Source organism: Aphanomyces astaci, assembly GCF_000520075.1.
Source record: "Aphanomyces astaci strain APO3 unplaced genomic scaffold supercont1.3, whole genome shotgun sequence".
Classification (NCBI taxonomy): Eukaryota; Oomycota; class Saprolegniomycetes; order Saprolegniales; family Verrucalvaceae; genus Aphanomyces; species Aphanomyces astaci.
In genome coordinates, this window is record NW_009798266.1 from 1,590,757 (window position 1) to 1,616,863 (window position 26,107).

At 48.5% G+C, this 26,107-nt stretch overlaps 8 protein-coding genes across 13 annotated transcripts in view; 4 read left to right on the top strand and 4 right to left on the bottom strand.

The window, feature by feature from the left end:
* The window catches only part of H257_02128 (hypothetical protein), a 3,706-nt gene extending 1,816 nt beyond the window's left edge, over positions 1 to 1,890 (top strand). Inside the window, exons 3-6 of one of the 3 annotated variants that reach the window (XM_009825637.1) lie at positions 279 to 428; positions 588 to 940; positions 1,275 to 1,368; positions 1,529 to 1,890. In XM_009825637.1, the coding sequence (XP_009823939.1) occupies positions 279 to 428; positions 588 to 940; positions 1,275 to 1,368; positions 1,529 to 1,819 (888 nt within the window). In that variant the 3' untranslated portion in view covers positions 1,820 to 1,890. Of the gene's footprint in view, positions 1 to 278; positions 429 to 587; positions 982 to 1,274; positions 1,441 to 1,528 lie in introns of those variants that run through there. The other 2 variants (XM_009825639.1, XM_009825638.1) reach the window with 2 other exon arrangements.
* A 508-nt stretch (positions 1,891 to 2,398) lies between these two features.
* H257_02129 (hypothetical protein) lies at positions 2,399 to 4,305 on the bottom strand. Its single transcript, XM_009825640.1, has one exon. It carries the CDS (start codon positions 4,283 to 4,285, stop codon positions 2,570 to 2,572), a length of 1,716 nt encoding a protein of 571 aa, XP_009823942.1. The 5' UTR covers positions 4,286 to 4,305; the 3' UTR covers positions 2,399 to 2,569.
* A 2,257-nt stretch (positions 4,306 to 6,562) lies between these two features.
* H257_02130 (hypothetical protein) lies at positions 6,563 to 7,851 on the top strand (the record flags this gene model as incomplete). The annotated part of the gene is made up of 4 exons (XM_009825641.1): positions 6,563 to 7,029; positions 7,168 to 7,352; positions 7,404 to 7,683; positions 7,755 to 7,851. The coding sequence occupies 4 exons, from the start codon at positions 6,563 to 6,565 to the stop codon at positions 7,849 to 7,851; spliced, it is 1,029 nt and encodes a 342-aa protein (XP_009823943.1).
* Positions 7,852 to 8,416: 565 nt separating this feature from the next.
* H257_02131 (hypothetical protein) lies at positions 8,417 to 9,454 on the bottom strand. Its single transcript, XM_009825642.1, has one exon. It carries the CDS (start codon positions 9,393 to 9,395, stop codon positions 8,475 to 8,477), a length of 921 nt encoding a protein of 306 aa, XP_009823944.1. The 5' UTR covers positions 9,396 to 9,454; the 3' UTR covers positions 8,417 to 8,474.
* Positions 9,455 to 10,118: 664 nt separating this feature from the next.
* Positions 10,119 to 14,308, bottom strand: H257_02132 (hypothetical protein). Of its 3 annotated transcripts, XM_009825643.1 has the most exons (11): positions 14,030 to 14,308; positions 13,874 to 13,973; positions 13,697 to 13,829; positions 13,401 to 13,647; positions 12,264 to 12,878; positions 11,827 to 11,892; positions 11,677 to 11,776; positions 11,405 to 11,555; positions 11,103 to 11,349; positions 10,948 to 11,031; positions 10,119 to 10,561 (listed from the first exon to the last, which is right to left on the bottom strand). In XM_009825643.1, the coding sequence occupies exons 1-11, from the start codon at positions 14,273 to 14,275 to the stop codon at positions 10,226 to 10,228; spliced, it is 2,325 nt and encodes a 774-aa protein (XP_009823945.1). In that variant the 5' UTR covers positions 14,276 to 14,308; the 3' UTR covers positions 10,119 to 10,225. The 3 variants fall into 3 exon arrangements, with proteins under 3 accessions (XP_009823945.1, XP_009823946.1, XP_009823947.1); XM_009825644.1 differs by having other exon boundaries at positions 11,103 to 11,555; XM_009825645.1 differs by lacking the exon at positions 10,119 to 10,561 and having other exon boundaries at positions 10,832 to 11,031.
* Positions 14,309 to 14,681: 373 nt separating this feature from the next.
* H257_02133 lies at positions 14,682 to 17,245 on the top strand. 2 transcript variants are annotated; one of them, XM_009825646.1, is made up of 8 exons: positions 14,682 to 14,827; positions 14,872 to 14,973; positions 15,026 to 15,133; positions 15,178 to 15,277; positions 15,333 to 15,462; positions 16,068 to 16,314; positions 16,375 to 16,458; positions 16,856 to 17,245. In XM_009825646.1, the coding sequence occupies exons 1-8, from the start codon at positions 14,696 to 14,698 to the stop codon at positions 17,174 to 17,176; spliced, it is 1,224 nt and encodes a 407-aa protein (XP_009823948.1). In that variant the 5' UTR covers positions 14,682 to 14,695; the 3' UTR covers positions 17,177 to 17,245. The 2 variants fall into 2 exon arrangements, with proteins under 2 accessions (XP_009823948.1, XP_009823949.1); XM_009825647.1 differs by having other exon boundaries at positions 15,026 to 15,277.
* A 506-nt stretch (positions 17,246 to 17,751) lies between these two features.
* H257_02134 (hypothetical protein) lies at positions 17,752 to 19,499 on the bottom strand. Its single transcript, XM_009825648.1, has one exon. The coding sequence runs from the start codon at positions 19,455 to 19,457 to the stop codon at positions 17,871 to 17,873; it is 1,587 nt and encodes a 528-aa protein (XP_009823950.1). The 5' UTR covers positions 19,458 to 19,499; the 3' UTR covers positions 17,752 to 17,870.
* Positions 19,500 to 20,324: 825 nt separating this feature from the next.
* Positions 20,325 to 26,015, top strand: H257_02135 (hypothetical protein). The gene is made up of 11 exons (XM_009825649.1): positions 20,325 to 20,850; positions 20,899 to 21,210; positions 21,270 to 21,332; positions 21,410 to 21,560; positions 22,186 to 22,681; positions 23,489 to 23,751; positions 23,916 to 24,141; positions 24,208 to 24,492; positions 25,076 to 25,262; positions 25,321 to 25,400; positions 25,514 to 26,015. Exons 1-11 carry the CDS (start codon positions 20,363 to 20,365, stop codon positions 25,951 to 25,953), a joined length of 2,991 nt encoding a protein of 996 aa, XP_009823951.1. The 5' UTR covers positions 20,325 to 20,362; the 3' UTR covers positions 25,954 to 26,015.
* Positions 26,016 to 26,107: the final 92 nt, after the last annotated feature.

Genomic DNA, 26,107 nt, shown 5'->3' on the forward strand with positions numbered 1-26,107 from the left:
TTCTATATATATATATATATACTATTCTATTCTATATATATATATATACTATTCTATTCTATATATATATATATACTATTCTATATATATATATATACTATTCTATATATATATATATACTATTCTATATATATATATATACTATTCTATACATATATATATATATATACTATTCTATGCATTACTTTTATATATATATATGTACTATACTATGTATTACTTTCATCTATATATATATATATATATATATATATACTATACTATGTATTACTTTTTAGTTGTTTGCGTTTTTCACAACCGAAGAATGCCGCGTGGCGATGAAGTTCCTGCCTTACTTGTGCTACATTTTCGTCAATGGGCCATGGCGAGGCATGTGGGTCCGCCTCGGGTACGATCCCCGCACGACGCCTGACGCCGCGCCCTACCAGGTACACCCCTTTTGCCGAAAAAACATTCAATTTTTATCTAAAATGTATCGACATTTTATGATCTAAAATATATCGACATTGTAAAACCAGTCGTCGATTGTTTGGATATTCTGTAAATAAACAATATGTGGTTTGATTAACCATGGGGCTGGTATGTAGTTGGTGGAAATCCGAGGTACGCGGCGCCTCGTGAGCGAAACTGTGACACCGTTGGTGCTGTTGCCGAAAACCAAGAAGAAATCACACCGTCGCATGCCGTACCGGTCGCGGCTCAACACGGTGTTCCAGGTCAACGACGTCGAGGACAAGGTGGCGATGCACCTAAAGAAGAAGAAGGCGCACAACCGATCGCTAGCTACCGTCAAGGCAACCACGGGGGACGACGACCGACGCAACGCGGCGCTTGTCATCTACGGCGTGCCCCTGCGAGAAGGCTTCTTTTACGTGCAATTGTGCGACCTCGTCGACCAAAACCCAGCGGTCAAAGCGTTTGTGGCACCGTTTCAAAAGCGGTACATGATATATTGAAAATTCGCTATAAACTTCCAAAATTCTCCTTGTTTGTCGAATCAATATCGAATATACGTGTCATTTCTGCAAGAGCCAATCAAATCCACTCAAAATTGGATTAGCCAATCGCGTCGATGAGTGATTCGAATCCACAATACTAGAAGTAAAGAATATTGAGGGTTGTTGATTAGTATTGATGTTTAAAGTGTCGGGGTCGACTACTGTTGTGGAATTGTATATGTGGGTTGATATGGATGGGTTGCTGATATATATATATATATATATATATATTGGTGTTTTAGTCATATATGTTTAATATTTGTAATTGATATGTAGGTTGCGGTCGTCGGCAAGTGTGTGGGGCGGATGGTTCCCCATGTGCATGTTTCCTCCGATCCGAGAAATGCTCAAGTTGCACATTGTCACCACAGTATATATACATCATATACTATATATATATATATATAAGTAACCAGTGTATATACATATATATATATATATATATACTTGTACAGTAGAAGGCATGTCATTGACGACTTTAGAAACCCGATTGGATTCCAAAGCTATCATAATAATACTATGTTTTGTAGGTTGGTCGGCCGGCTGAAGAAATCAACGTGCGCCAAGCCCAGATTGACCGCGCCGTGCGGAATGCCATGGAGGAACTGGAAGGTCGAGGTGGAGTGGACAGCGAGGAAGACAAACCGTCGACCAAAGACGAAGAGAGCAAGGAGGCAGACGACGATGACGTGGCAGCCGCAGACAACGAGTCTGTCGACGACGAAGAAGAGGATGACGACGCTGCGTCAGACGACGGGGAAGCAGACGACGGGGAAGCAGACGACGACGACGGGCCGTTTATCGAGTCGGTGATGATCTGACAGCGTCACGTCATGAGTTGGATATGTACCACCACTAATAATATTCCTCATACATATATTAGACACACACAATATATATATTATATGTGTGCTCTCCCGTGGTTGGTTTGTGAATGAACCGCCCAACAATCGCCAGACCTGCGAAATCGCATATATAAAGCGAAGTATCGTTGTGACATCATTCAATCTTTTTAGCCAATCATTTTGCAACCTCGATGCTTTTTAGCCAATCACACTTCTTTGTCACCAATTCCCCCAATTTGCCAAATTTGACGGACAACCACAGTAGTATGTCTACTTAGAGCATCCCCACCCCTGACGCTAAACCCAAAACTCGAAAACCAGATCTAAAGTGGGATCACGCAAAATAATTTAGCGTTTTTCATCACATTTCACACGGGTTGCCAAACAGCGATTGAACTCTATTCGCATGGATGCACGACACCAAGCCGCAGAATCGCCTGGATACAAGTAGTTCAGGGCAAAGCATGCCAACAAGTCAGAAGTTCAAGTACACCCACCATATGAACATGGTCATCCACAAGCAAATGACAAATGTTGTACATACATGTATGTACTTCAGGGAACGCTTAGCCGCCTAAGCATCTCTGTTGCACGTCAGTAGTAACGTTATGCCGATTCGTTAACACAAGCTCGTGCCGAGCGAGAATGCATGGACATCGCCATGGAAATTGATGATTAACCATCAACGAGTATGTACGATGCATGGATGGATGTACGTGAACTTGACTACTCGTGTTCGGCCAGCGTCTGCTTGGCCAGGGCTTTCCACATGTTGGCATGGGACACTGGGTACCGCAGCGCGTTGCTGAGGCCGCGGAGAAGCAGCGACACGCGGTACGCCATGATGTAGTCGTCTTCCTGGTGCAAGATCGGGTCTCGTTTCTGCAAGTACTCGACAAAGAGCTGGATGTTCATGCCCTCGGTGATCTCCCAGTCGTCTCTGTCCATCATAGTCCGACCCATCTTCTCGAGCACGTACGGGTCCATGTGTTTGGTGACGAGGCCGACGTCGGTCGTGACGGAGCGCACCACGTCGTCGTTGGTTCCTTCGGCCAGCGCCACCACGAGCCGCGCGAGGCGCTTGCGCTGATCTGTACTCAAGTGTTTCACTTGGCCGTAGTCGATGAGTCCGATGCGGCCGTCATCCAGCAGCATGATGTTGCCGGGATGGGGGTCGCCGTTGAAGCATCCGTTGACAAAGATCTCGTACCCGTGGACTTCCACGATCAGCCGAAGCAACTCGGGAAAGTTGAGCAGCTCACGCGGCTGTTTATGGGTAGAAAAACGAGGATCCAGCGACCGAGGGTATACATACCCCAGCGTGTAGTCGTACATGGTTAAGGCGGCTTGCTTGGCGCGCCATAATGTCTGGTAGAGTCGCATGGTTGATTCTGAAGGACCCATCACTTTGGCGAGGCCCTTGGCTTCGCGTTCGGCGTCCGTCTTGGCCTGCATCGCCGCTAACTCGTCGACTGTCACGCCCAATTCCGATGCCACGATCTCAAAGTGGTCGTAGATCGCATCAATCAACTTGCGACCTTGGAGGTATTCCATCACGAGCACTTCCTTCGTGCACAAGTCTGGATACGACTTGGGCACGACAAACTTGCGGGCGTACGGACTCGCGGCCAAGTTGGCACGGACTAGGTCCAAGTTGTCAGCTTCGCGACGGTAATCAAACTCTGTGAGAAACTGCTTTTCGATCTCGTTTAGAAACGGCAGGTGCGCCGGCTGCGCGACGGCCGCAAACCGCTTGATGGTTGTAATGTCGTTGCGAAAGTTGGCCTCTGCTTCGGGAAACTGCACTTTGACCACCACCGTGGTCCCGTCTAGCAGCACGGCCTTGTGCACTTGGCCGATGGACGCCGCGCCCAACGGCGTCGGATCGATCGATTGAAAGATATCGTGGAACGGCTTGCCATATGACGCTTCGAGGATCTTCATCATCTCTGGCGCGGGCGTTGACGGGGCGTCGCTCTGCAGGGTCTTGCAGTGGTCCATGTACTGCTTGGGCAGGAAATCCCCCCGCGTGGATGCGATTTGGGCCAGTTTGATGTAGAACCCGCGAAGGGTGAGTACCGTGCCGTACAAGGGTGTTGCGTACTTGTCGTGGAGGTAGTTGTACCAGGCGTCAGCTTCGTCTGGCCCGAGGTGGCCGATGTCCTCGACGTACCTTTGCACGGCGCGGTAGTGGACGTACGCTGGCACGGCGTTGACGTAAAAGTACATGGAGCGTGCAAACCCGGGGTCGGTCTGCAAGAGGTAGTAGAAGCTGGCGCCGCCCACGACAGCCACGCTGCCGATGGCCTTAGTCATCATGGACAGAAGAGTCGATGGCTTCTTCAATGGCGACGAGCTTGGCTGAACTGTAGAGGACGTGGATTTGGTGGACGAAGCTCTTGCATGGGTCAGCACTCGACCGCCGCGCCGCAGGTACAGCATGTTGCGCTCCAAAATGGGAAAATGGCTGAGTACTGTACCTTCCTTAGGCGTTTCAAGGAAAAAAGCGCACCGTTTTCTTGATTTTGTTTTAGCGTCAAATAGCGTTACTAGAAATCTAACGGAGCACATGAGTTCGAAGACGCACCAGACACGAAATTCGGTGCTTTTCTCGACACCTGGGTTGGCCATGATTGGTCCATTGAGGCTACAGGCACATCGCATCAAAATCGTGCCATGCCATGGACGTGCTCGCCTTGGAAGCATCTCCATTGGCAAGGAGAATGAGGTGGCCATGTAGATAAACGCGGTGCCGGATGATGGCCAGGCTCTTGGAGCGCTCGTTCGCGTCGGTTTGGTACATGTTTGGCCACTGTGCTTCGCGATGGACCTGCGGTGGAATTCAGAGCTGCCTCGTAGACGAACTAACTCTTGAGATTGCTCACATCCTACAGCGATAGGAACGACCTTGACCATCGGCAAAACACTCAACCAATGGCATACATATATCGGAACGTTGCTTGTTCGGTATATTAGTCTGTTGAACGCTCGTTGCATAGTGCAAGTCGTCCGAGCCTACGTGGCCTCAACAAGGCACTCTTTTCCGTAGATCCCGGTGATCGTGGGCTGAGACGTCGTCGTTGTACATTGCTCCACGTCATCATACCGTCAGAAGGGAACTAATGGCGACTTCGCCATACTTTGCCATCGCGGCTGAATGCCTTTCGATGCATCGACATGGGAAACGATACTGTCGGGGATGGCTACTCGACGGCATTCTCTTGACATGTGCGTGTGTGTGCACAACTTGGCCACGTTTATTGGCAAGTCTTTGGCCTCCAATGGTACTGCTTTAGCCGACACCATCGTCCGTGGTCGTCCTTCACACATTATTCAGTGTCCAAGCAGTGCTAACTTCTCCAAAACAAATCAAAAGTTCATGCTCGCCATCACAATTCGGCCGACCCAAATTATAGGTCATTCGTTGTACTGTACAGTTCCAAGAATGGGAATGGTTGTCAAAAGTTCCTTTTCGATAAGTGCAATAACTAAAAGCGCACGACCTGTCCGGAACGGACGCTGCGAAACATCTACGCCCCTGCAAATATACCATGAACATACCAGAGGACTCGACATTTTGCCGCGGAAGTGGACGCGCTCAAATCCTACCAATTGAACTGCCACCGCACACTGTCCACGCCACTACGACGACGGGTTCAAGATATGACCCGCAAGGGTACTTGCATGCTCTCGGGTAGATGTTACAGCGTCATAGAGATTTATGACAACCTCTTCAAAATATATGTTTCATGGGTTGAACCGTCGTCGGTTCAGATTGAACCTGTGTGGTCGGACAAGCAATGCCCAAATGACCATATATTGACTGGAAAATATCTATGTAAACGCCCCCCCCCGCGACTCCACGCCCGTGGTCTTGCGCGAACCCCGACTCTTTACGTATACCAAGCGTCGATATATCTCATGAATTGGCTGCGGGGGTAAACGACCAATAGCACCGACGATTGAGTGGAGTTGGACACCATGACAGGAAACCTGTGGTGGGATGCTAACGTTGATACTGTATGCTCGATGGAATTGGCTGAACGCGAGACGAAAACGCCCCAGTTAGCGAGCCCGAAGCGTTCGTCGACGCTCAAAATCTCAACCAAACCTGCAAATCCAAAGTATGGAGGCGGCGCTTCTGAACCTTATGGCGACCCTTGTTTGACTACATCAACTGGTGCAAACATCGCTCACCCAGTCAGTTCATGTCGTCAGCAGCCACAAGAGGTTGATAGTGGTTTGAATCTCTCTCACTTAGTAATGTAGTACAAACGTTCACATGTCGTACTAGTATTCTGACATCACCAATCTGCATCCATACTGTACTACTCGTACAATAATACACATATTGCTACTTCGAAGTACACGTTTCTACAAATAGAGATAATTTCAAAACTAAAAAAGTGCGATACTTCTCGATTTATGCGTGTCATCCTTGCGCAGGGGCCATGCTAATCTTCTCTGTATCGTTCCAATTTTTACGGATGACCCCCGAAGGGGTTCCTATTGTTCACAAAATGTTAGTCCTACCGCTCAAGTCAATTGGTCCCGAGTTCAATCCCGGCAATGCCCATGTTTTTGATCACTTTGACGGTTGGAAGGACATTATCCGGACGATTGTGCGATGGAGTGTTCGGATTGGCTAACGTTAACAATAAAATCAAGGGATTGTGTCCCACACTTCAATCTGTCGTTGACGTACTTCAGCTAACTATTATGGCCAACGCATGCCACCAAGGACATGTGGACGTTGTGAAGCTGTTGGTTCAGCATTTTGGGCTACCAGTCGTCCACTTCCCCGACGTAATCAACGAAGCTATAGAAAATGACCAGTTGAGTGTTGCAGAAATGTTGCATCGCATGGGTGGAGCATGTGCCCCTTCGGACATAGCGCTGGAGGCCGCGGAATCCAAGGGATGCTGTGACGTGGTCAGCTATGTGCATGAGAATTGCAACATGGTGTGGACGACCTCTGTCATGGACAATGCAGCGATACATGGCCATTGGGATCTGGTGCGCTTTCTGCGTGACCATCGCATCGAAGATAGTTGTACGACTGAAGCGATTGACATGGCGGCGCCAATGGACATTTGGAAATCGTGCAATGCTTACACTCGACTCGGACCGAAGGATACACCGCCGCTGCGATATTCATGGCAGCGAACAATTGTCATTTGGAAGTCGTGCGGTATTTTTTATATGGGCATCTAAGAGTCGAAGCTCACGAAGTATGCCCTTGGCGCGGTTGCACAGCATAATGGGCACTTTGAAATGGTCCAATTCCTTCATGATCGATGCGACAACGCGTCAACTGTTCCTAGCGATCACGCAGCCGACAAAGGTCATTTGGTATTTGTTCAGTTTTTGCACTATTATTCGCGCATGGACGGCTGTATGACCCGCGCGATGGACGTCGCGGCCATGCATGGGCATTTGAAAGTGGTGCAATTTCTGCACCACCATCGGGACGAAAGCTGTACGACCCGAGCCTTGGACAATGCCGCCAGTCATGACCATTGAGAAGTCCTGCGTTTTTTACATCACCGGCATACCGAAGGTTGCACTGTCGGTGCGATGGACAAGGCAGTCAGCCGCACAAGGCCAACTAGAAGTTATTCATTTCTTGCACGGCCTTCGACTCGAAGGGTGTACGACCATGCGCTCGACGATGCGGCCAGTCGAGGCAATTTGGACATGGTTCGATTTCTGCACGGCCATCGAACCGAAGGATGGACGACCCAAGCGATGGATGCCATGGCGGCAAGGGGTGGACATTTGGAAATCGTGCGATTTCTATGCGAAACTCCACCCGACGAAAGTGGTTCGCTCAAGGCGTTGTACATCGCGGCTCGACACTGCCATATGCGTGCTTTTTGTACGATGTCCGACCTCTCAACTGCCCCTTGAGCGTGGAAACGATGGATGCCGTGGCTGGAAATGGCCATTTGGAGATGCTGGGGTGCTGCATCTGGAAAGACAAGCCACGTGCTCTTGTGTCGGACTGATCAACGCAGCCGGAGTAGGGTTCTTTAATGTGGTCGAGTTTTTTATTGTCATATCAAACGGATCGAGAGTTTCTGCCATTTGCCATCGCCAAGGCCGAGGCAAACGGTCATGTTGACGTTGTCGGGTTGTTACAAGTCACTTGCCAAGAAAGTTACTGACGCTATATATTAATATTCATATATACTTACACTGTATATATATTCTGATTGCGATGCATGTCGTAGAAGGATTTTGTTGCTCGCGACACGATATAATCCCCGTGTTGTTCCACCAAAATAATAACAACATGACGGCATACTGGTTTGATGTTTGCACGTCCAAGCCCCCCGACACCCACGCCAACTGAAATCACCTCCCTGAGGTTCCAGTACATATCACTCGCGTATGTAAAGTTCGAGGTGATCAATCGGAAGTGCGTTTTCACAGCCTTTGTCCTTCAAAACAGACAACCAAGATGGAGATTTTGGGGCTGAAAAGAAGTATGCAAAAGCAAGTGGTAAGTCCAACAAATCGCCCTGCCAAACAGTCGAGTAGTTTGTCGTTTCATTGTGACCACAGGAAACATGCACTCGTTGTACATAGTATTCAACGTTCAATCTATATAAATTCTTGTGTCCATCGCCTATTTTGAATGTGCATGCAGAAACGGATTCACGTCCTTTTCGCCGTCCAGGTTGGCAAACGTGTGGTTGACATCGCGATGGTTAGCTTCGTCGGCGCGGACACACTTGATCATGTCCAACACGGTAGCATCTTCGGCCAGGTGGTAGTACTTGCGACCGATGGCCGGCGCCACCTCCGTCTTCCACGAGCCCACGTGGCCGGCTTCAATGTCTTCGATCATGGCCGTGTACGTGTGCACGGCCTCCTCCTCCAAGTACCCGACGAAGCGATGGCACGTTTTGGGCGAAATCAAGTACGTGAGGAAGAACATGTTGAAGAACACGCCCTGGCCGCCCACGACGAACAGCCGGAACAGTGGCCCCGGCGCCTTCATCGTCATGAAGATGAGCAAATGCATGCGCTCGTTCTCCGCCTCTTCCAGCAGCGTATGGATCCACCCTTGGTCGCGCTGCATAGTGCGCAGCGACCGCAGGTGCCGAGACATACCAGCCACCATGCCGGGGACTCCCGCCACGGTTTCTAGGAACAGGCACCGGTTCAACCAGTCAGTGGACGTCATGCCCCCGCCGGGTCCCTTGTAGCGCGACACGAGGTCGAAACCCCCGCGCAAGACACGCACCGCGAACAGCGCCACCTTGGCATGTGTTTCCTTGGGATCGCGGTGGGTTTCCTCGATGGAGTTGACGTCATCGGCCGTGTAAATGGCATGGGGGATCGGATTCTCCCACTCGGTTGGGGGTGAAGGAGCTTTGGCTTGTTGCGTGAAGTGGGCATCCGACTTGGGGTACGTCTTGAAGTGGCCGAGGTCCCCGGCCGCGTGAAGGGTCCTCGTGACGTGAAGGTGTCGAAGGGTGACCGAGATGGGGGCAATAGCGGGACGTCTGACGCGTAGCGTGAGGCAGCGACGGGCACTGAGCATGTTGAGTCGAAGTTGGCAAGTTGGAAAATGGCAGTCGTTGATACTTGGAAGTATTGTTTATTTTTAGTATTCATTCGGATGACGATGTGGCGATCGAGCGGTTTCACTTGCGATTTGGTCACATGTGACGGTTGGCCATATCCGGATAACGCCCCACTTCAACATGCCGCATCATTGATGTGAATGAAGAACCAACCTTGCATGTTCAACTTGAATGTCGATTGCATTTCCGACGATATGTGACACGCGGAGATTCCAACTGCGACAACGTCTGAATATGGTGTTGCTCCATGACCGTAATCCACAATCACCTCGTGTGTCCACATCCTGATTGTGCAAATGCGACCAGCCCTGACCAGCATCCCACACGGAGCAATTCTATAAAGTCCCACTACAGTGATGTTTACTGTAACGTCGCCAATTTGTGTCACGTAACCCTGAGCAGGCGACAGACACTTGATTACAACTGTACTCGTATTGTACTGAAGTACTGCTAGTACTGTACTAGTACCGTACTAGCAGTACATACTTCACAGTGGTCGATGGCACCGAGGGGACCAGTGGTTAGGTTAACGGCAAATATAGGTTTTGAGAGGATGTGTCGACGAGGATTAGCAACAACTAATTATGCATGCTGAAACATATGTTATGCATATCCAATGAAGGTTATTTTAATTGAGCTGAGTTCTATATACATACAAAATTTCAGTAAAAAATTCAATTTGCAGATTACTAAACACACATTTGTCCCCTCGGTGCCGTCACCCACTGTCAGTCAATGCACTTATGACACTTTTACTACTACTGTACTTGGTAGACGACTTGCGTTACTAGTCGTGTTTATGCGCTGACAAGGCAATGTTGACTCCCGCCGCCTTTCGAATGTACCAGATCGAGGTAAAGTACGAGGCTATGGGGAACGCCGCGGCCACCGCAATCCACGTCCAATAGACCCAGTCCAGATCCTTGAGCCACGACACAACGTTCATCGTAAATGCGTTCACGAAAAAGTTGGACACGGCCACGAGGGTCGTCACGAGCGTCATGAGCAGGTCCACAATGATCAGGTAGTTGCGCTTGGCATCCAATTTGAGCATCACGATGGCCTCCGTGTTCTGAATCGTGTGCAGCATCAACTCGACCGCCGCGCCCGTGCCATAGTTATTCTACTCTTTCCATTGGTTTCAATTGCATGTAATGAATAGGATCATATAACACCACCCAGGTCACAAATACAACACCTAGATATATATATAACACCAGTTACAAACCAGTTATATAACTCTTCGTTACCAAGTTACAACCCAGTTATATAACAATTCTTTAATAGTTACAACCCCGTTCTATAACAGTTCTTTAACAGTTACAACCCAGTTCTATAACAGTTCTTTAACAGTTACAACCCAGTTATATAACAGTTCTTTAACAGTTATACAACAGGTATATGGAAATAACACCAGGGTACTGTATAGAGCCACACCATGGTATTCTATAGCACAGGCGCAGAAAACGCTATATATATACTATGGACCTAAACAATATACCATTGTACCTGCAAGTACGACTCGAGGAGTGACTCGACTTCTTCCGTGTCAAAGCCAAACAAATCCAGCGCCACCGACGGCTCTTCGTACAGCTATTCCAAATAACCCGAGGTCGGATTATAACAGACCGTTTATTATAATTCGGTCGTGGCCTCTTTCTTACCTTGGTCAGATGCAGCATGTGCAGCTCCTCGTCGTCGTCAAGCATGTCAATGAGCATGCGTCGGACGCCGTTCACTTGCGACTCCAAGTCACTTGTGGCATTCTTGATCATGCGCAGGTTGTCCAGTACACTCATATTGCCCTCGTCTGATGCCATCAGGTTCAACTGGTCGCGGCCCAGCACCGCTAGCTTGTACTGCTCGTCCGCCAAGAGCTGGCACTTTGTGGCGACGATGGCTTCCAACGCCCTTTAAACATGGCCACGATACATGTCTTCAGATTATATATATATATAGATCGTACGAGAATTCAAAGCCAACGCAAGCATGTGCATCGTCGCCAAGGTGCTGGTGAAAGCTGGCTTGCAGACGTTGTACCAACGTAGTTGAGGTCACTAAACCGCGGGAGATAAACACCAAGCACGAATCACGAAAGATCACGGCGCGGATGGGATCTACGTCGAGTATATCAATGAAACAAATATATTTTGAAATAATATGATTCCATTTATTATTATATTCTATTTGAAAGGACATGAGATGGTCGTACAAGCCAGGGAATCCTTATAAACATACCACAATTGATGAGAATCACTTGCTGGCGCACGGTGATCATGGGCTCATTCGACACGGACAGCGCCGTTTCCAGCGTCCGAATGTCGCGCATATGCATGGGCTACACAGCTCCATCATGCCTTTTGAGCGATACTGTCGCACACTAATTACCGGAATGTCCACGGGGGTATGATAGTACTCGTCAGACTGCGTCGGGTCTGCATACCCTTGAACATCCTACACTGTGTCCTTGAATAGATGTTGTACATACACTCTTCACTTCCCATTCAAAAAAGCACAAACCCACTCCATGAATCGATAAAACCTTCCAAAATCCATTTATTCCGGATAATAGTGTCAAGGCGAAATTGGAGATGCGCAGCACTGGAAATCGGCAGACAATCGATCGACCAATCAAAACCCACAACACTATCAAGGGGCCAATCAAACTAACACTCGTTCGACCAATTTAACACATAATTAGTGTATGACTGAAATTAGTGTGATATGACACAAAACAACGAATCGATAGATTTGGCGAATCATGAGCCCAAAAGTCCAAATCATGGATACAAAAGCACAATACCAAAATCCAGTTACAATCGTACCGCAGCTGCACATTGCACCATGTTGAAGATGGCACTTCGGGTCACAAATGTAGTCGTGTAGTTGCCCGTGGTGTCGAAATGCAAGGCTGGTCGCCGTCCATCGTCGTCGTCGTCGTCGGTAGCAGCAGCAGAAGAAGACGACAATGTTGACATCGTCGATGCCGCCGCGATGGCCGCGGCCACGGATGGCACCTCCACTGGCGCCGCAAACGTCAGTCGAATCCCCTGCCTTCGCAAGTGCACCACGGCCACCAACACAAACACCACACAGAGCCCAGCCAGCCCACCGAAAAAGCTCCAAAAGAACATGCCGCCATCATCCAAGGTTGAGAAGGGCGATGCGACGTTCATAGCCATCGCCGCCGTCCAGAACGACGCCACCCACAGCGCCAGATACACGAGCTTGAGCGGAATGTCCACGAGAAGCAATTGATTTCGCTTGGATGTCCATTTCAAGTCGAGCGAGCTCTCCGTGTTGTCGGCCTTGGTGAGCTGCAGCTGGATCGTACACAGGGTCGAAAATGTCTTCTGGACGTACACTTCGACCAATGACGCGGCTTCGTCAGGGTCAAAGGTACTGCTGATGTAGCTGTCGACATTTTGGTTGCCGTGGAGCTAAAGAATCAAAACAACGTGATGTCATATATATACATATATATATATTGTCAAATCGATTCGAAACTGGAGCCCTCAGCATTAAAAAAAGACCCTCCTAAGCCAATCAAATCACGTTCTGGTAATTTACAGCCAATCCAAACGTTTGACTCTGTGCGGCAAAACCATATATATATACTAATCTTTGTATAGGATAGTGTGTACAAGCCTAAAATCGAATCAAATGGATTCGAATGCTATTTGGCGAAATGACTCCCAAGTCCAAATTTAGGTGAAATGCACAATATATATATATATATATATATATATATATATATATATATATATATACATTGTCGGATCCAACACGTTAGATACGGTACTCGTAATACTAGTTGTCTTGTCCATAGGAAGATAGTGCATCGCATAAAGTATCGAAAAGGATTCGAAGTCTATTTTTAACCAATCCAAAGGGTCCAAATATATATTCCAGGCCAAACTGAAAAATGAAATCCCACATATGTGACAGAGTGGTGGTGGTACCTTGGTCAAGTACAGTCGGTGGAGGTCGTCGTCGTCGTCGAGAAGCGCCGCCAAGAGCGAGTGAATCCCTTGGACTTGGGCTTGGAGTTCATGAAACCGGCGCTGGACGAGACGCAGCCGCTCGAATTCGTCGCGCGGCCGTTCCACACTGGCTATCGACTGCAACACTAGCATCGCTTCCGGCTGCATGTACGTCACTTGATTCGCGTACCACGTCGCAACGGTCGACAGAACCGACTCGAGCGCTCTAGAGGTCGAATGTAAGCATGGAATGCAAGCAACATGCGACAGTGTACGTGAATTCAAACGGAGCGTCGGGGGATTCCGCCATGTTGGCGACGAACGTAGCTTGGAGATGGGTCGCCACGTCCAACGGCATGCCAGGAAACACGATGCACCGGTGACGTAAGATCACGGCGCGGATGGGGTCTATTTGAGGATGAAGCAAGCGAGAACGACGACTTGGTACATACCAATGTTGACCAGGATCGCTTGGTGGCGTACCAGGATGGTAGGGCGATCAGAGATCGAGTACGCGCTGTCGAGCTGACGGATGTCGCGCATGTGGACGCCCTGCGATATTGTCCATAAGCACGTGCATGACATATCCTGGCAATGAATGGAAGTACTGGAATGGAGACATCGCCGCCCGAAGACGAGGAAGCCGCGTCTTGGATCTCACGGAACACGTCTTCACGCGAGACGTGTCGTCGAAAGCACTGTCCGTGCATGTCGAATTGCCACGCCATGTCGCGTCCGCCAGTGTGCACCACTGCCTTGATGCCACCCACCGCTGCCGGCACCGTTCCATCTACGACGACGATCTCCGGTCCCAGGAGGTGTTCACGCAAGGATCCATTCATCGCACTGGCCATGACGTTCGTTGTCTTGCTTGCATGGAATACAATTGCGTTCTTTAACCTGAATCGGGTAAATACGTTAAATACAAAATATATAAAACGCGAAATACCTATCCAATGTGGACAGATCGCGGACCAGACGTTCTGTAGGCAAAAGTTAATGCACTACTACTAACGTTATTCTAACAAAGACTTCGGTAGCCCAGTGTACTGTTAACAGTACTAGTATTTATTGCAGCACAGTGCTATAGTATCGGGATTGAGTCCACCCCCAATCCAACTTGCCTGGTAGAGAGAGTTGCTGTATCACATGTCAGTTGACAGGTGTGACCTTTCTGGATAAAACCCGAATTAAACGCAATGCGGACTTTAGTATAAAAACGCATCTGTGGACGTGACACATGCAGACACATTTTGATCGCTCGCTCATGCGAAATGGCAACCGGTGGATTGGGCAGTGGCGGGGCGACGACGCATGTTGAGAGCCTCATGCACAACGACATGCTTGTGAGCAAAGATGGAGAGATCCTCGGCATGACCTCAGTGGCCGCAGGAGGGAAACGATTGGTACCGTCAGGATTGCTGGTTTGATGTGGTCATACGCTTGGTAGGCGTTGCGGTTCGACTCCGCCGGCAACTCTGACTTCCACGACGTGTCGCGTCAAGAAGTTTTGACAATGATTCAAACATGCGCGGACAGCATGGCGATTCCGGTACACGTATATGCCATCGTCTCCATGTCCGTTCTCAACTTCTTTGCATCAGGCGAACAAGCTCGGTCGCCGTCAGTCCACCTCCGTCGACGCTGGAAACAGCCGCGCGTACCATCGCTCCCGTACGCGCCTCGCACGAGACGGCCCCATCGATATTCCGGTCCTTCTTGCATGTTGAATCGTTCCCTCAACCTCAATATACAGGCGGTGCACATGCGCGACCTTCGTAAACTGGACAACATGTTCTCCACATCCAACGAACCGTCCATCACGGTTCGACAGCAAGCCATCCTCGTCAACTGCGGTTCGAAGTGACCCCTCCTTGTACATGTTCTTCTTGATCTCATAGAGCCTTGTAGACCCCGTCCGTGCCGTGATCACGCGCGACTGCTGCCTCGTATTCCTCCCCGACGGGGCCGACAGTTTGGTGTATCACTTGAAGACCAACATGCAGCAGCACCTGGCCGAAGCGACAGCATTTGAATTTGCGTACGAAATATATAACATATTATCTCATTTGCAACTTTTCAGAAATATTAATGACAAGTTTTCAACCACAGCTTTTGTGTGGTAGGCACAACAATCTGACATGTATATATAAATGGACAGAATACATCGATCTTTTTTACTGTTTTCTGACGGCATAAAGATCAACTGCAAGGGTTCAAGTTTTACCTTTTTACCTATTACTACTACACATGATATTTATTATTTTATATATATTTTTATTCTGTTCAAATATATTTTTTAAATTTTATATCCAAATATTAGGTATACTTTTTCTCGTTCCATGATGGCATCCAGAGGTCCTATCAACGTATTTGTCAAATATTTTCCCACCTTTACTTGAAACGGGATGATTTTCTGTCAGAATAATATAGTATATGACATATTGTGCTTTCGAGTGAAATTCTCGTTGGAATTTAAATCGATTTGATTGGCTACTTCAGATGAGCTCAACATTATTAGCCAATCAAAACCTTCTTAATGAAATTGAACCAATCCGATCGATTGTGGATCGGTTTGATCGGCGCGATTCGATTGCACCCCGTCCCCAAATTTGTATCAATCGACCTGTTTGGCAACACAACTAGCGCCGTGGAGGCCATTCTAGCGACGATTTGCCGGTTGTTTTCCGCTGAATGCGACCGCATCGTGCCCAAGGGTCGACTAGCCCTGGACAAAATGACCAAAGATGACTCGATGCTGAGCGAACTCGAAAACTTGCGGTCGATCAAGAATGAAATGAGCGCGCTCGAGTCGCGGGTCGGCGGCATGCGGCGCCTCCTCATGGCGTTCCTCGAAAACGAAGAGGACTTGCACATGATGTACTTGACCAAGGTAGATGATATATATGGCACAACGAACGACAATCGACTGGATATGCTGATATGATGGTAGCTGTATCATGAGCCAGCGTTGGTGCACGATCTGTTTAGCTTTGACACGGAAGACGCGGAATCGTTTCTGGAAGTGTACCTCCAGGTTTGTTATGCAAGTGTGACAGTGTTGTGCGATGGGGTTTGTGTAGCCGTTGTATTTGATATATATAGTATATATGTACTATGTAGTATATAATACTATGGTGCCCAAGATGGAATATATTTATATATATATATGTATAGTATATCTCCTCTATGGAGCATCAATGGCTCAAGGTGAAATCTCTTTTATATTTAGATATGCTCATTGGAATATATATAAATATATATATATTAATTTACCATTGGGCCCAAGATGGAATATATATATATATATTTTATACATCCACTATGGGATTGTGGTGAGTCTCAAAGGGTCAAGGTGAAATCCCTTTTTGTATTTTTTACATGTATACACATATATATCTGCTCATTGGAATATAAATATTTGGTTTCGACAGGAAATCTACGGCACGCAAACGCGTGTAGCGCTTATGGCCAACAACATCCTCAATACCGAGAGCATTGTGATGCTCAAACTCGACTCAAAGCGGAACTTTTTGTTGAGTGTCGACTTGAGTCTGACGCTGATGGGCACGGTGCTGGCGCTGCCGACGTTCATCGTGGGAGGGTTTGGAATGAACCTCAACTCAACGGTGCAAGAGACGGCGTACTTGTTCTGGATCATCTTTGGGCTGTGCATTGCCCTCATCGTCGTCGGGTTCGTCTATGCCCAGCAATACCTCAAGAAACAAGGGATCAACATGTCATGGAAGTATTAAATCAATGACGAAACTTTGTATAACCTTGAAAAGGTACTAATATTTGTTCCAATTATAATTTTATTTCTATAATGTACTGTTACGTTGCTGAATATATATGTCTAATATATTAATATATATTAATATATATATATGTATATTCCAATCAATGCACTCGTAAAAAAAGCCTTTGCATAGGATGTTACTGTACGCACTGTATTCATAGTAATAACGTTAAGGGTATTGTCGTCTTGTATCGACACTGAGTATCCACACATTAACGTAAAAGTCCAATTTAAGGTGCCATTTTAAGGTGCACGCGAAATATCGTATAAGGGCAATTTTTAAAAATATGCAAATAGGTATACAAATACTAAGCTTAAAATGGTGAACCTAAAATTGGACCGCTTGATTTCAGCTGTTTGTGGACAAAGTGGTGTGAATGATAATGAGTTATAACAGAGAACATGTCTCATTCATAACTCCCGAATAGGCCTGGATTTTGGCTTCACGTAACATATTCCAGAATTATAATATGATACCTACGAGTCGTGTTACATGCCTTCCACGGCAGCATCTCGGAAAAAGTGTTATGAAATTGGACTTTTACGTTAATGTCGTCAATGTATTATTAGCAAAAAGGTGTCGCGTCGTCCATTTAGCAATGGCGACGGACCATTATTCGGTGTTAGAAAAGGGGAAATCTGGAGGGTGGTTAGAAAAGCTGTGACACGGCGATCTGGCGGCTATGACGTTCGAGGGCTTTGGCCAATTCCGCGTGCGTACGCTCCGTGAAGAGCATGGGCGACGGGCTGCCTACATAGTCCGAGTCGTCGTGGTGGTATCGCCGGTCGCAGTTGGGGCCACTGTCATAGTGGTAGCCCCGGCACCCCTCGGGCGAGCTCGTACATTGGCTGCCAAACGAGCACGGTTTGGTTTTAAAGTTAGGGTTGTACCAGCAGGCTTCGGCGAGGGAATGTGATTTGACGCACTTGGGCCGCTTACAGCGCGGCCCGAGTTTGCACATGTCCTTCTTCTCATCGATCCAGGGCACAGCCACGTTGAACTGCACGTGCACATTGACGCAATCCGACGGTTCGATGGCGTCCTTGGCCCAGAAATGATCGTGTTTGCCACACACAAACAGCTTAAAGAGGGGGTTGTAGCGCATCGTGTCGACAAACGTGTGCGACTTGGCACAGTCCGACCGCGGGCACGGCTTGGACGCGCACAGGTTTGCTTCAGACACCATCCGCATGTGCTTGAGCATGCGTTCAAACATAACCTTTTGGGTCCCGGGCCACGCCGGCAGCGACTCGGGGCGGACATGAATCAACGAGTACTGGAGGCGCGGGGGCGGGGCTCGCGGCGTGTGCCACTCCGACGGCGACGAAGGTTTGTCTGGCATCGCCGGAGGAGGACTAGGCGGCGGCGGTGGCCGATGGGCTGACGGCGGCGCGGTAGTCTCGTGTGCGGCGGGACGGACGACCGACTTTTTTACGCTGGTATACACTGGCGGCATTGGGAGCGCGGCTAAGCCCGGCGGCGGTGGTCGAAGGACAAGGGAATCCGTGCTCCCTACCCCCACTTCGTCGGCAATGAATGGCAGTGTGCGTGCAAGCGCTGTGACGCTGACGCAGATCTCCATCTGATCTTCGCTCGTCAACTCCCCTGTCACATGCGAACGCTCGTTGCCGACGTTCTTGATGCCGTAGCACCCCCATATGAGCCGCTGGCGCGCAGTCTGAGAGGACCGATCCACGCTGTTCGAACTCGGCTCGAGAAACGCCTGGAGCTTGGCGATGCGCTGGCCGAGTGACTCCCCCTGTGTTTCCAACTGGAACGCTTCCATGTACGTCCGCAACAAACGTTCGAACGCAGAACGACAGTCGTTGCCGCGCTTATCCACCACGGAGCGTTGCATGTCGTTCAGCGCCAGCTCCGCTATCGCGCGGAGGCCTTGCGACATCCATCCGCACAGCCCCGCGCGCAACGCAAATGCTCGACTAATCACCTGCGAATCCAAACTTGGCTGCGCCACCACGACGTGCGCGGCCATGTCCGCTAGCACCGCGCGCTGACGGGCCACCACGTTGGTGACAATGTCCGCTTTCATTTGAACCTGGTTCGACTGCAGCGTCCAAATCACGGCATGCAGGAGCTTCGATGGGTCCGCCATGTGCTGCATGGCAGTGGTCATGATCGAAGTAAACATGGTCGTCTGCGTGCTTGAAAGTTCGCCCTCCAACGACGTGCGCAGAGCCGTCACACAACGTTCCACTGCGATATCCTCCGACGCCATGATTGAGGTCGCTTACTTCGTAGAGGTGGGTTTCAAAATTCCGAACGCCAGTTGTATGGTCATTTCATGGCCATGTCGGAAAATGATACGTATCCGGACAAATACTCTTCCGTTTTAACGTCTCTTCTATTTCAATTCGACGTTACGGATGCCTAGACAGTACAATCTTTAGCACGCATACTTAATATATTGTGAATATTCGCAATAAACTCCCAAAATTCGCGTGGTTTGCCTAATCAATATTGAATCAACGCTGAAGTTCTGATTGGTTGAATATGCTTGTCCTTAAGTATAATGTTATGTCACTGTCGCGCGCATGCACACGCCGTTTGACTTTGTGGATGTGGCAGGTTCGGTTCCTGGTTGACTCGCATGTAACAAGTTGCATGCATCCCTCGACAATGGTACGCTATGATTTGAATACTTCATACTAGTACTAGTAGTGCGGTAATGTGTTTGTGTCATGTTCCCACTTCTCCCCGGAGGGTTTGAGGCTGTTTCACGCGAAAATAGAACTGTCGGTAACGGTAACGACGTAGTGTTATATTAATAGTAAGAGAGCATCTCCATTACGGTGTTATATATTTGATAATTAGTGCTCTTTCGTTTTGCGCGATAACGTTACTATTAATAAATTTGATCGTTTTACTGTCGACGGTAAATGCCGACGCATCCGATATAAATGCCGGCAAAACTCTACGGTTAACTACCAGGGTGCTTTAGCACAATATTGAAATGTCCTTGTTTGAATGTCGCATCCTTTTCAGAGTAATTTCACCAGATGCCATACCATTGGACCAAATTGGTCAATTTCTAGCCAATCAAATGTATAATATTCGTAGCCAATGATACTTGCACCGGTCCAATATCTCGCGCGCGACAAGAAGCATTCGATTGAGGTCATCATGAGCCATGTGATGTGGACGTACGATGCAGAGAACGTGGCGACGAAGAACGGCAAGGTGAAGCGGATTGTCCGAGAGCGGTATCTCCGCGACGACATCGCATGCGGTATCACTGCGTGCTCGCTCTGCTGCCACGACGACGACGACAGCCTCGAGGAACAACCGCATCGCCATGGCAACGATTTGAATCTGTCACCCCAAGCAGCCCAGTACCTCCTTCTGACGGTCGACGTGGTCCTCCGACAGATGGACGTGCTAGAATACTCGTCGTGCACAGAACTGAGCAACATCATCATCTTGGAGACTGTGGCGGAACAAGTCAAGCGCAAGGACATGAGCATCTACCGCCGGTTGCACGCGTTGATCAAGTCGGATCGTCATTTCTACGTGTTCGCCAACGAGCATCACCGAGACACATACGTTGCCAAAACCGAGACGGAATCCGCCGTCGAGCGCGACGTCCGTGCCACTTGCGGTGCCTTTCAATGGTACCCTTCATCACGTTGTCTTGATTCTTTGCTTACCTGCATGTCCAGGTACACGTCGCATCTGACGACCCTTGGAAGCAAGACCGCCGTCACGTACATCGCCAACGACACCGTGGACGCCGAGCGAGCGGCCGCGAATGGGGTACAAGCGACGACGATTTCGTCCTTCGTCGCTCCTCTAGTCAAGGCGTACCCCGATCTGGCGGACCTCATGTCGAACGCGTCGACCGCGCCAGTCTCCGAAGGACCTGCCAAGAAGACGACGCTGTACGCCGAGCACAAGAGCATGTCGGAAGTGCTCGCGGGTATCAAGAACAAGCGCTTCTTCCAAGGCACCCTCCGCTGCAACCGCGATCACTGGTATCATACCATCCATCCATCCATCCATCCAGTCTGATATATGTATCGGTTGTTCGTAGGCTCGAATGTACGGTGCTGATCCACGGACTCAACGACGCCCGGGTCCCCGTGTTGATTTCAGGGTGCGTGTGAAAACTCACTCTGTCGCAGTTTTTGGTCATCACGACGACAATGATCATGATCATACTCGTCGTGTTAGCCGCGAATTTATCAACCGAGCGATGGATGGCGATGTTGTGGCCATTGAAATCCTGCCCAAAGCGCAGTGGAGGCGGCCGGCCGACGCGTTTGCCGTCAACAACGACAAGGACGACATGGAAGACTCGGCCCGTACCACAGAACCGCAACATGTCCGTAGTCCTACTCCTTTAACGTCGTGGGCTCGGATGTGTTGTCGAAATCAAGATATATATTGTGGTCTTTCGAGTGACATTTCATTGTGGCGTGGGGTTTCTCGTTGGAATTTAAATCGATTTGATTGGCTACCTCAGATGAGCTCAAAATGATTAGCCAATCAAAACCCATTTCTCAATGAAATTCAACCAATCAGATCGATTGTGGATCGGTCGGCGCGATTCCCCAAATTTGTATCAAATCGACAATATATTGTCTGTCTTTTACCCAATATTTGGTGACTTTTGTGCGGATTCTTTGCCAAATCGATCGATCGATTGTTTGACTTTTGCATGAAAAGGTTGTCCAGTATCACACTAATTTCGATCACACACTAATTCGGTGTTCCATTGGTTGTGAAGAGTGGATGATTTGATTGGCTAGTTGATGAGTGTTGTGGGTTTTCATTGGTCGTATATCGATTGTATATCTGCCGATTTGGTGATTCTGCTCATTCGATTGAGCACCACCCAAACACTCGAATTTCGAATCGACTTGACAATATATATATATATATATTTGTATCATGCACTGGTGGTGGTGGCGTCCACTATACAGTCTCATAACGTTTCCATGGATTAGATTGGCGTGGCAGCGCCGACATTGTCGGGCGACGTGGCCGACGTGTCCGACTTGAAACCATGTGGCAAAGTAGTGGGCATCGTCCAGCGCAACTGGCGGCGGTACTGCGGGTCCATCGAGCCCGTGGCCGCCCAGACGACAGCGACGACCAACGTGCTGTTTGTACCCGTGGATCGCAAAATCCCCAAGATTCGAATGATCACAAGACAGCACGACACACTTCTAGACAAGCGCATCGTGGTGGCCATCGATTCGTGGCCAGTAGACAGTCGGTTCCCCCTTGGACATTACGTCAAGACGCTGGGCGTAATCGGCGACAAGGAGACGGAGACCCAAGTGCTTCTGCTGGAGCACGACATTCCGTGCCAACAGTTCTCGGATAAAGTGCTCAAGTGCTTGCCGCCCGCGGACTGGACCATCACGCCAGAAAACTCGAAAGGCCGCACCGACTTGCGCCATTTGCCCGTGTGCAGCATCGATCCGCCCAACTGCAAGGGTATATATATGCATGTGATAGATACATTCTTGCATGGGTATTGGATGACACTGGTGGTTTGACGATGTATATATATATATGGATGGATGGATGGTTGCTTGTGTGAATCGTTCCCATTGGCCAATCTGAAATTACTCTTCTCTGATTGGCTGCCTTGTTTTTTCGGTTTTGACTTGCGGAAAGCCCATCAAACCTCGCGGCGAGATTTATGATCGGTTGTACGAATCGCGCAGAATATGGGAAATATACTGTACAAATATTGTGCTTTCGAGTGAAATTTCGTGTTGTGGTGTGGTTTCTCGTTGGAATTTAAATCGATTTGATTGGCTACTTCAGAAGAACTCAAAATTATTAGCCAATCAAAACCTTCTAAATGAAATTCAACCAATCAGATCGATTGTGGATCGGTTTGGTCGGCGCGATTCGATTGCACCCCCTCCCCAAATTTGTATCAAATCGACAATATATATATATATTATAATATGAACACGAGAGGCCGTACATACAACTCTATATGGATACTCCTCTAGTGCTGCCTATGCTTGAGACTGTTGTAAAAGTGCCTGGTGGAAGTAACACCGCCATCTACTGTACTACGTGGATGTCAGATAATGTTGTTTGGCCTGTATATTTTCTGTCAGACTCGAGGGGTCTCTTGTGGCAAGAGAAACACATATATATATTTTTCCAACTCGAACATATATATATTTTTTAATTTTTTAAATTGTACGTAGTGTCAAGAGAAACACATATATTTCCAACTCGAACATATATATATATATATAAACCTTTATAAATTGTACGTAGATATTGACGATGCTCTACACGCGAGACTGTTGCCCAATGGCCACATTGAGGTGGGCGTGCACATTGCGGATGTGACACACTTCGTCGAAGCTGGCAGTGCGCTGGATCTCGAGGCGGCGGACCGCGGCACGTCGACGTACTTGGTGGACAAGCGCTTGGACATGCTGCCTGGCTTTCTCACCACGCAGTTGTGCTCGCTCACGTCGACCGACGACCATTTTGCGTTTAGCGTGCTGTGGGAATTGAAGATTGAAGGCAACGAGGTTCGTGTGATTCTTTGCGTTCTGGTCAGCGTCGTCATGCCTGTGAAACAGCTAGCTAGCTACCCATATATATATATATATCTTGTACATGGGTTGGGCGACTAGCTTGCCTAGGGGGTCCTAACGTTCATATGGTGTGTGCTTGTTTACTTGTTTTGCATTAGGTGCACGTGATCGACGTCTCGTTTTGCAAGAGTATCATTCGCAGCATTGCCAGTTTATCGTATGGCGAAGCCCAAGTGCTGCTGGACGACCCTGCGTCCGGGTCGTCGTACCTACAAGCGTCGTCTGCGACACCGTCCAAGGCCGACAAGAAGCTCACGTTGGGCAGTGGCATCAAGACCCTCAACGACATTGCCATGCGCCTCAAAGCCAAGCGCATCCAAGCAGGTTGAACCCACCCACCGTTGTTTGTTTACCTTGTCACACATGTGTGTTTTCATGTGACACTGTCAGGCGCGTTGACGCTGGCGTCGCCCGAAGTTCGGTTTGTGCTCGACACGGAAACCCAAAACCCCCTCGACGTGCAAATGTACGCGCTCAAAGACACGAATGCGCTCGTGGAAGAGTTCATGCTCCTCGCCAACATCACCGTGGCCAAGAAAATTCTGCGAACGTTCCCCACGTTTTCGCTGCTGCGTCGCCACCCAGCGCCGTCGAAACGGCAATTTGATGCGATTGTGAGCCAGGCCCAAAGCGTCGGCGTGACATTGCGAGTGGACAACTCCAAGCAACTGCAAGGTACGTACGTACGTACATATATGCCAGTAACTTTGCGACTGGCTGGCTCGGTCGTGGTCATATATATATATATATATATTGTCGATTTGATACAAATTTGGGGAGGGGATCGCGCCGACCAAACCGATCCAGAATCGATCTGATTGGTTGAATTTCATTGAGAAATGGGTTTTGATTGGCTAATAATTTTGAGCTCAACTGAGGTAGCCAATCAAATCGATTTAAATTCCAACGAGAAACCACAACACAATGAAATTTCACTCGAAAGCACAATATTGTCTTTCTTTTACCCAAAATTTGGTTGACTTTTGTGCTGATTCTTTGCCAAATCTATTGATATATCGATTCATTGTCCTGACTCATTTTGCAAAGGTCGTCCAGTATCACACGAATTTCAATATCACACACTAATTCGATGTTGAATTGGTTGAAGAGTGGGATTGGCTAGTTGATTCATGTGTGTTTTGTGTTTTGATTGGTCGTATATCATTGATTCTCTGCTGATTTGGTGATTCTGCTCATTCGATTGACCACCCAAACACTCGCATTTCGAATCGAATATGAACAATATGGGGTTGTGTAGAGAGTCTGGACAACCCCACTGCGTCACGAGCGGAAAATGCCTACTTTAACAAGATGCTGCGCATCCTGTGCACGCGATGTATGATGCCTGCGAGTTACTTTTCATCTGGAGAAGTCGGCGTGGATGAATACCATCACTATGGGTTGGCAGCGCCAATTTACACGCACTTTACATCGCCCATTCGACGGTAAAGTGAACACCAAGCCTAGTGCAAATTGCATCGTTTTGAATGTACTTCGATATAGATATGCCGACGTGTTGGTCCATCGACTGCTCAGCGCGGCCATTGGCGTCGCGCCGCTGCCCGACTACCTCGAAAACAAAGGTACCAAGAAGCACCTTTTTTCATATATATATATATATAATATATATAATATATATAATATATATGTTAAATATATAATATATATGTTAAATATATAATATATATGTACCTAGCGCACTTGCACGAATTGACGCAAGGGTTGAACCGCCGGCACTTGGCTGCCCAGCTCGCCGGCCGCGCGTCGGTGAGTTTGCACACGCTGTTGTACTTTGCCAACTTTCCTACCACGACGGACGCCATGATCAACAAAGTGCGCGCCAACGGCATCGGCGTCTTGCTGCCCCGCTTCGGGATCGAGGGCATGATCTTCTTGGCCGACAAGGGCAAGGAGGCGGCTGTCGTCAAGCACGATCCGGCGCACCACAAGCTGACGCTGCTGACAACCAACCGCGTGCTCCAAGTGTTCCAAAAGGTGTCGGTCAAGGTATTTGTCGAGCTCACGTTTGGCAACCGTCAGCAGTTGAAGTTTGAGTTGCTCGACGCGGGGGTTGAGACCAGCGATGACAACGCGACGACGGCTCCCCCTGCCAAGAAACGACCGCGAAACGCGTAGGGTCAAGTTGTATCGGTTCATATAACGTATCACACACTACTAGTACACAATTATACCCATGCTTTCGGATGGATTTATCTGTGCAGGAGACTGCTACGGACGAGGATGGCCATGACACCGCAAACATACATGATATGTGTACTACAATACTACC

Coding starts and splice junctions, on each gene's coding strand:
- H257_02129 (XM_009825640.1), bottom strand. CDS start 4,285: ATGCTGTACCTGCGGCGCGGCGGTCGAGTGCTGACCCATGCAAGAGCT.
- H257_02131 (XM_009825642.1), bottom strand. CDS start 9,395: ATGCTCAGTGCCCGTCGCTGCCTCACGCTACGCGTCAGACGTCCCGCT.
- H257_02132 (XM_009825643.1), bottom strand. CDS start 14,275: ATGGCCAGTGCGATGAATGGATCCTTGCGTGAACACCTCCTGGGACCG. Junction 13,830..13,873: donor AGCGATCCTGGTCAACATTG/GTATGTACCAAG, acceptor ATCCTCAAATAG/ACCCCATCCGCGCCGTGATC. Junction 13,648..13,696: donor GACGCTCCGTTTGAATTCAC/GTACACTGTCGC, acceptor TTCGACCTCTAG/AGCGCTCGAGTCGGTTCTGT.
- H257_02133 (XM_009825646.1), top strand. CDS start 14,696: ATGGCAACCGGTGGATTGGGCAGTGGCGGGGCGACGACGCATGTTGAG. Junction 14,828..14,871: donor CCGCAGGAGGGAAACGATTG/GTACCGTCAGGA, acceptor TACGCTTGGTAG/GCGTTGCGGTTCGACTCCGC. Junction 16,315..16,374: donor ACATGATGTACTTGACCAAG/GTAGATGATATA, acceptor ATATGATGGTAG/CTGTATCATGAGCCAGCGTT.
- H257_02134 (XM_009825648.1), bottom strand. CDS start 19,457: ATGGCGTCGGAGGATATCGCAGTGGAACGTTGTGTGACGGCTCTGCGC.
- H257_02135 (XM_009825649.1), top strand. CDS start 20,363: ATGAGCCATGTGATGTGGACGTACGATGCAGAGAACGTGGCGACGAAG. Junction 22,682..23,488: donor CGATCCGCCCAACTGCAAGG/GTATATATATGC, acceptor AATTGTACGTAG/ATATTGACGATGCTCTACAC. Junction 23,752..23,915: donor TGAAGATTGAAGGCAACGAG/GTTCGTGTGATT, acceptor GTTTTGCATTAG/GTGCACGTGATCGACGTCTC.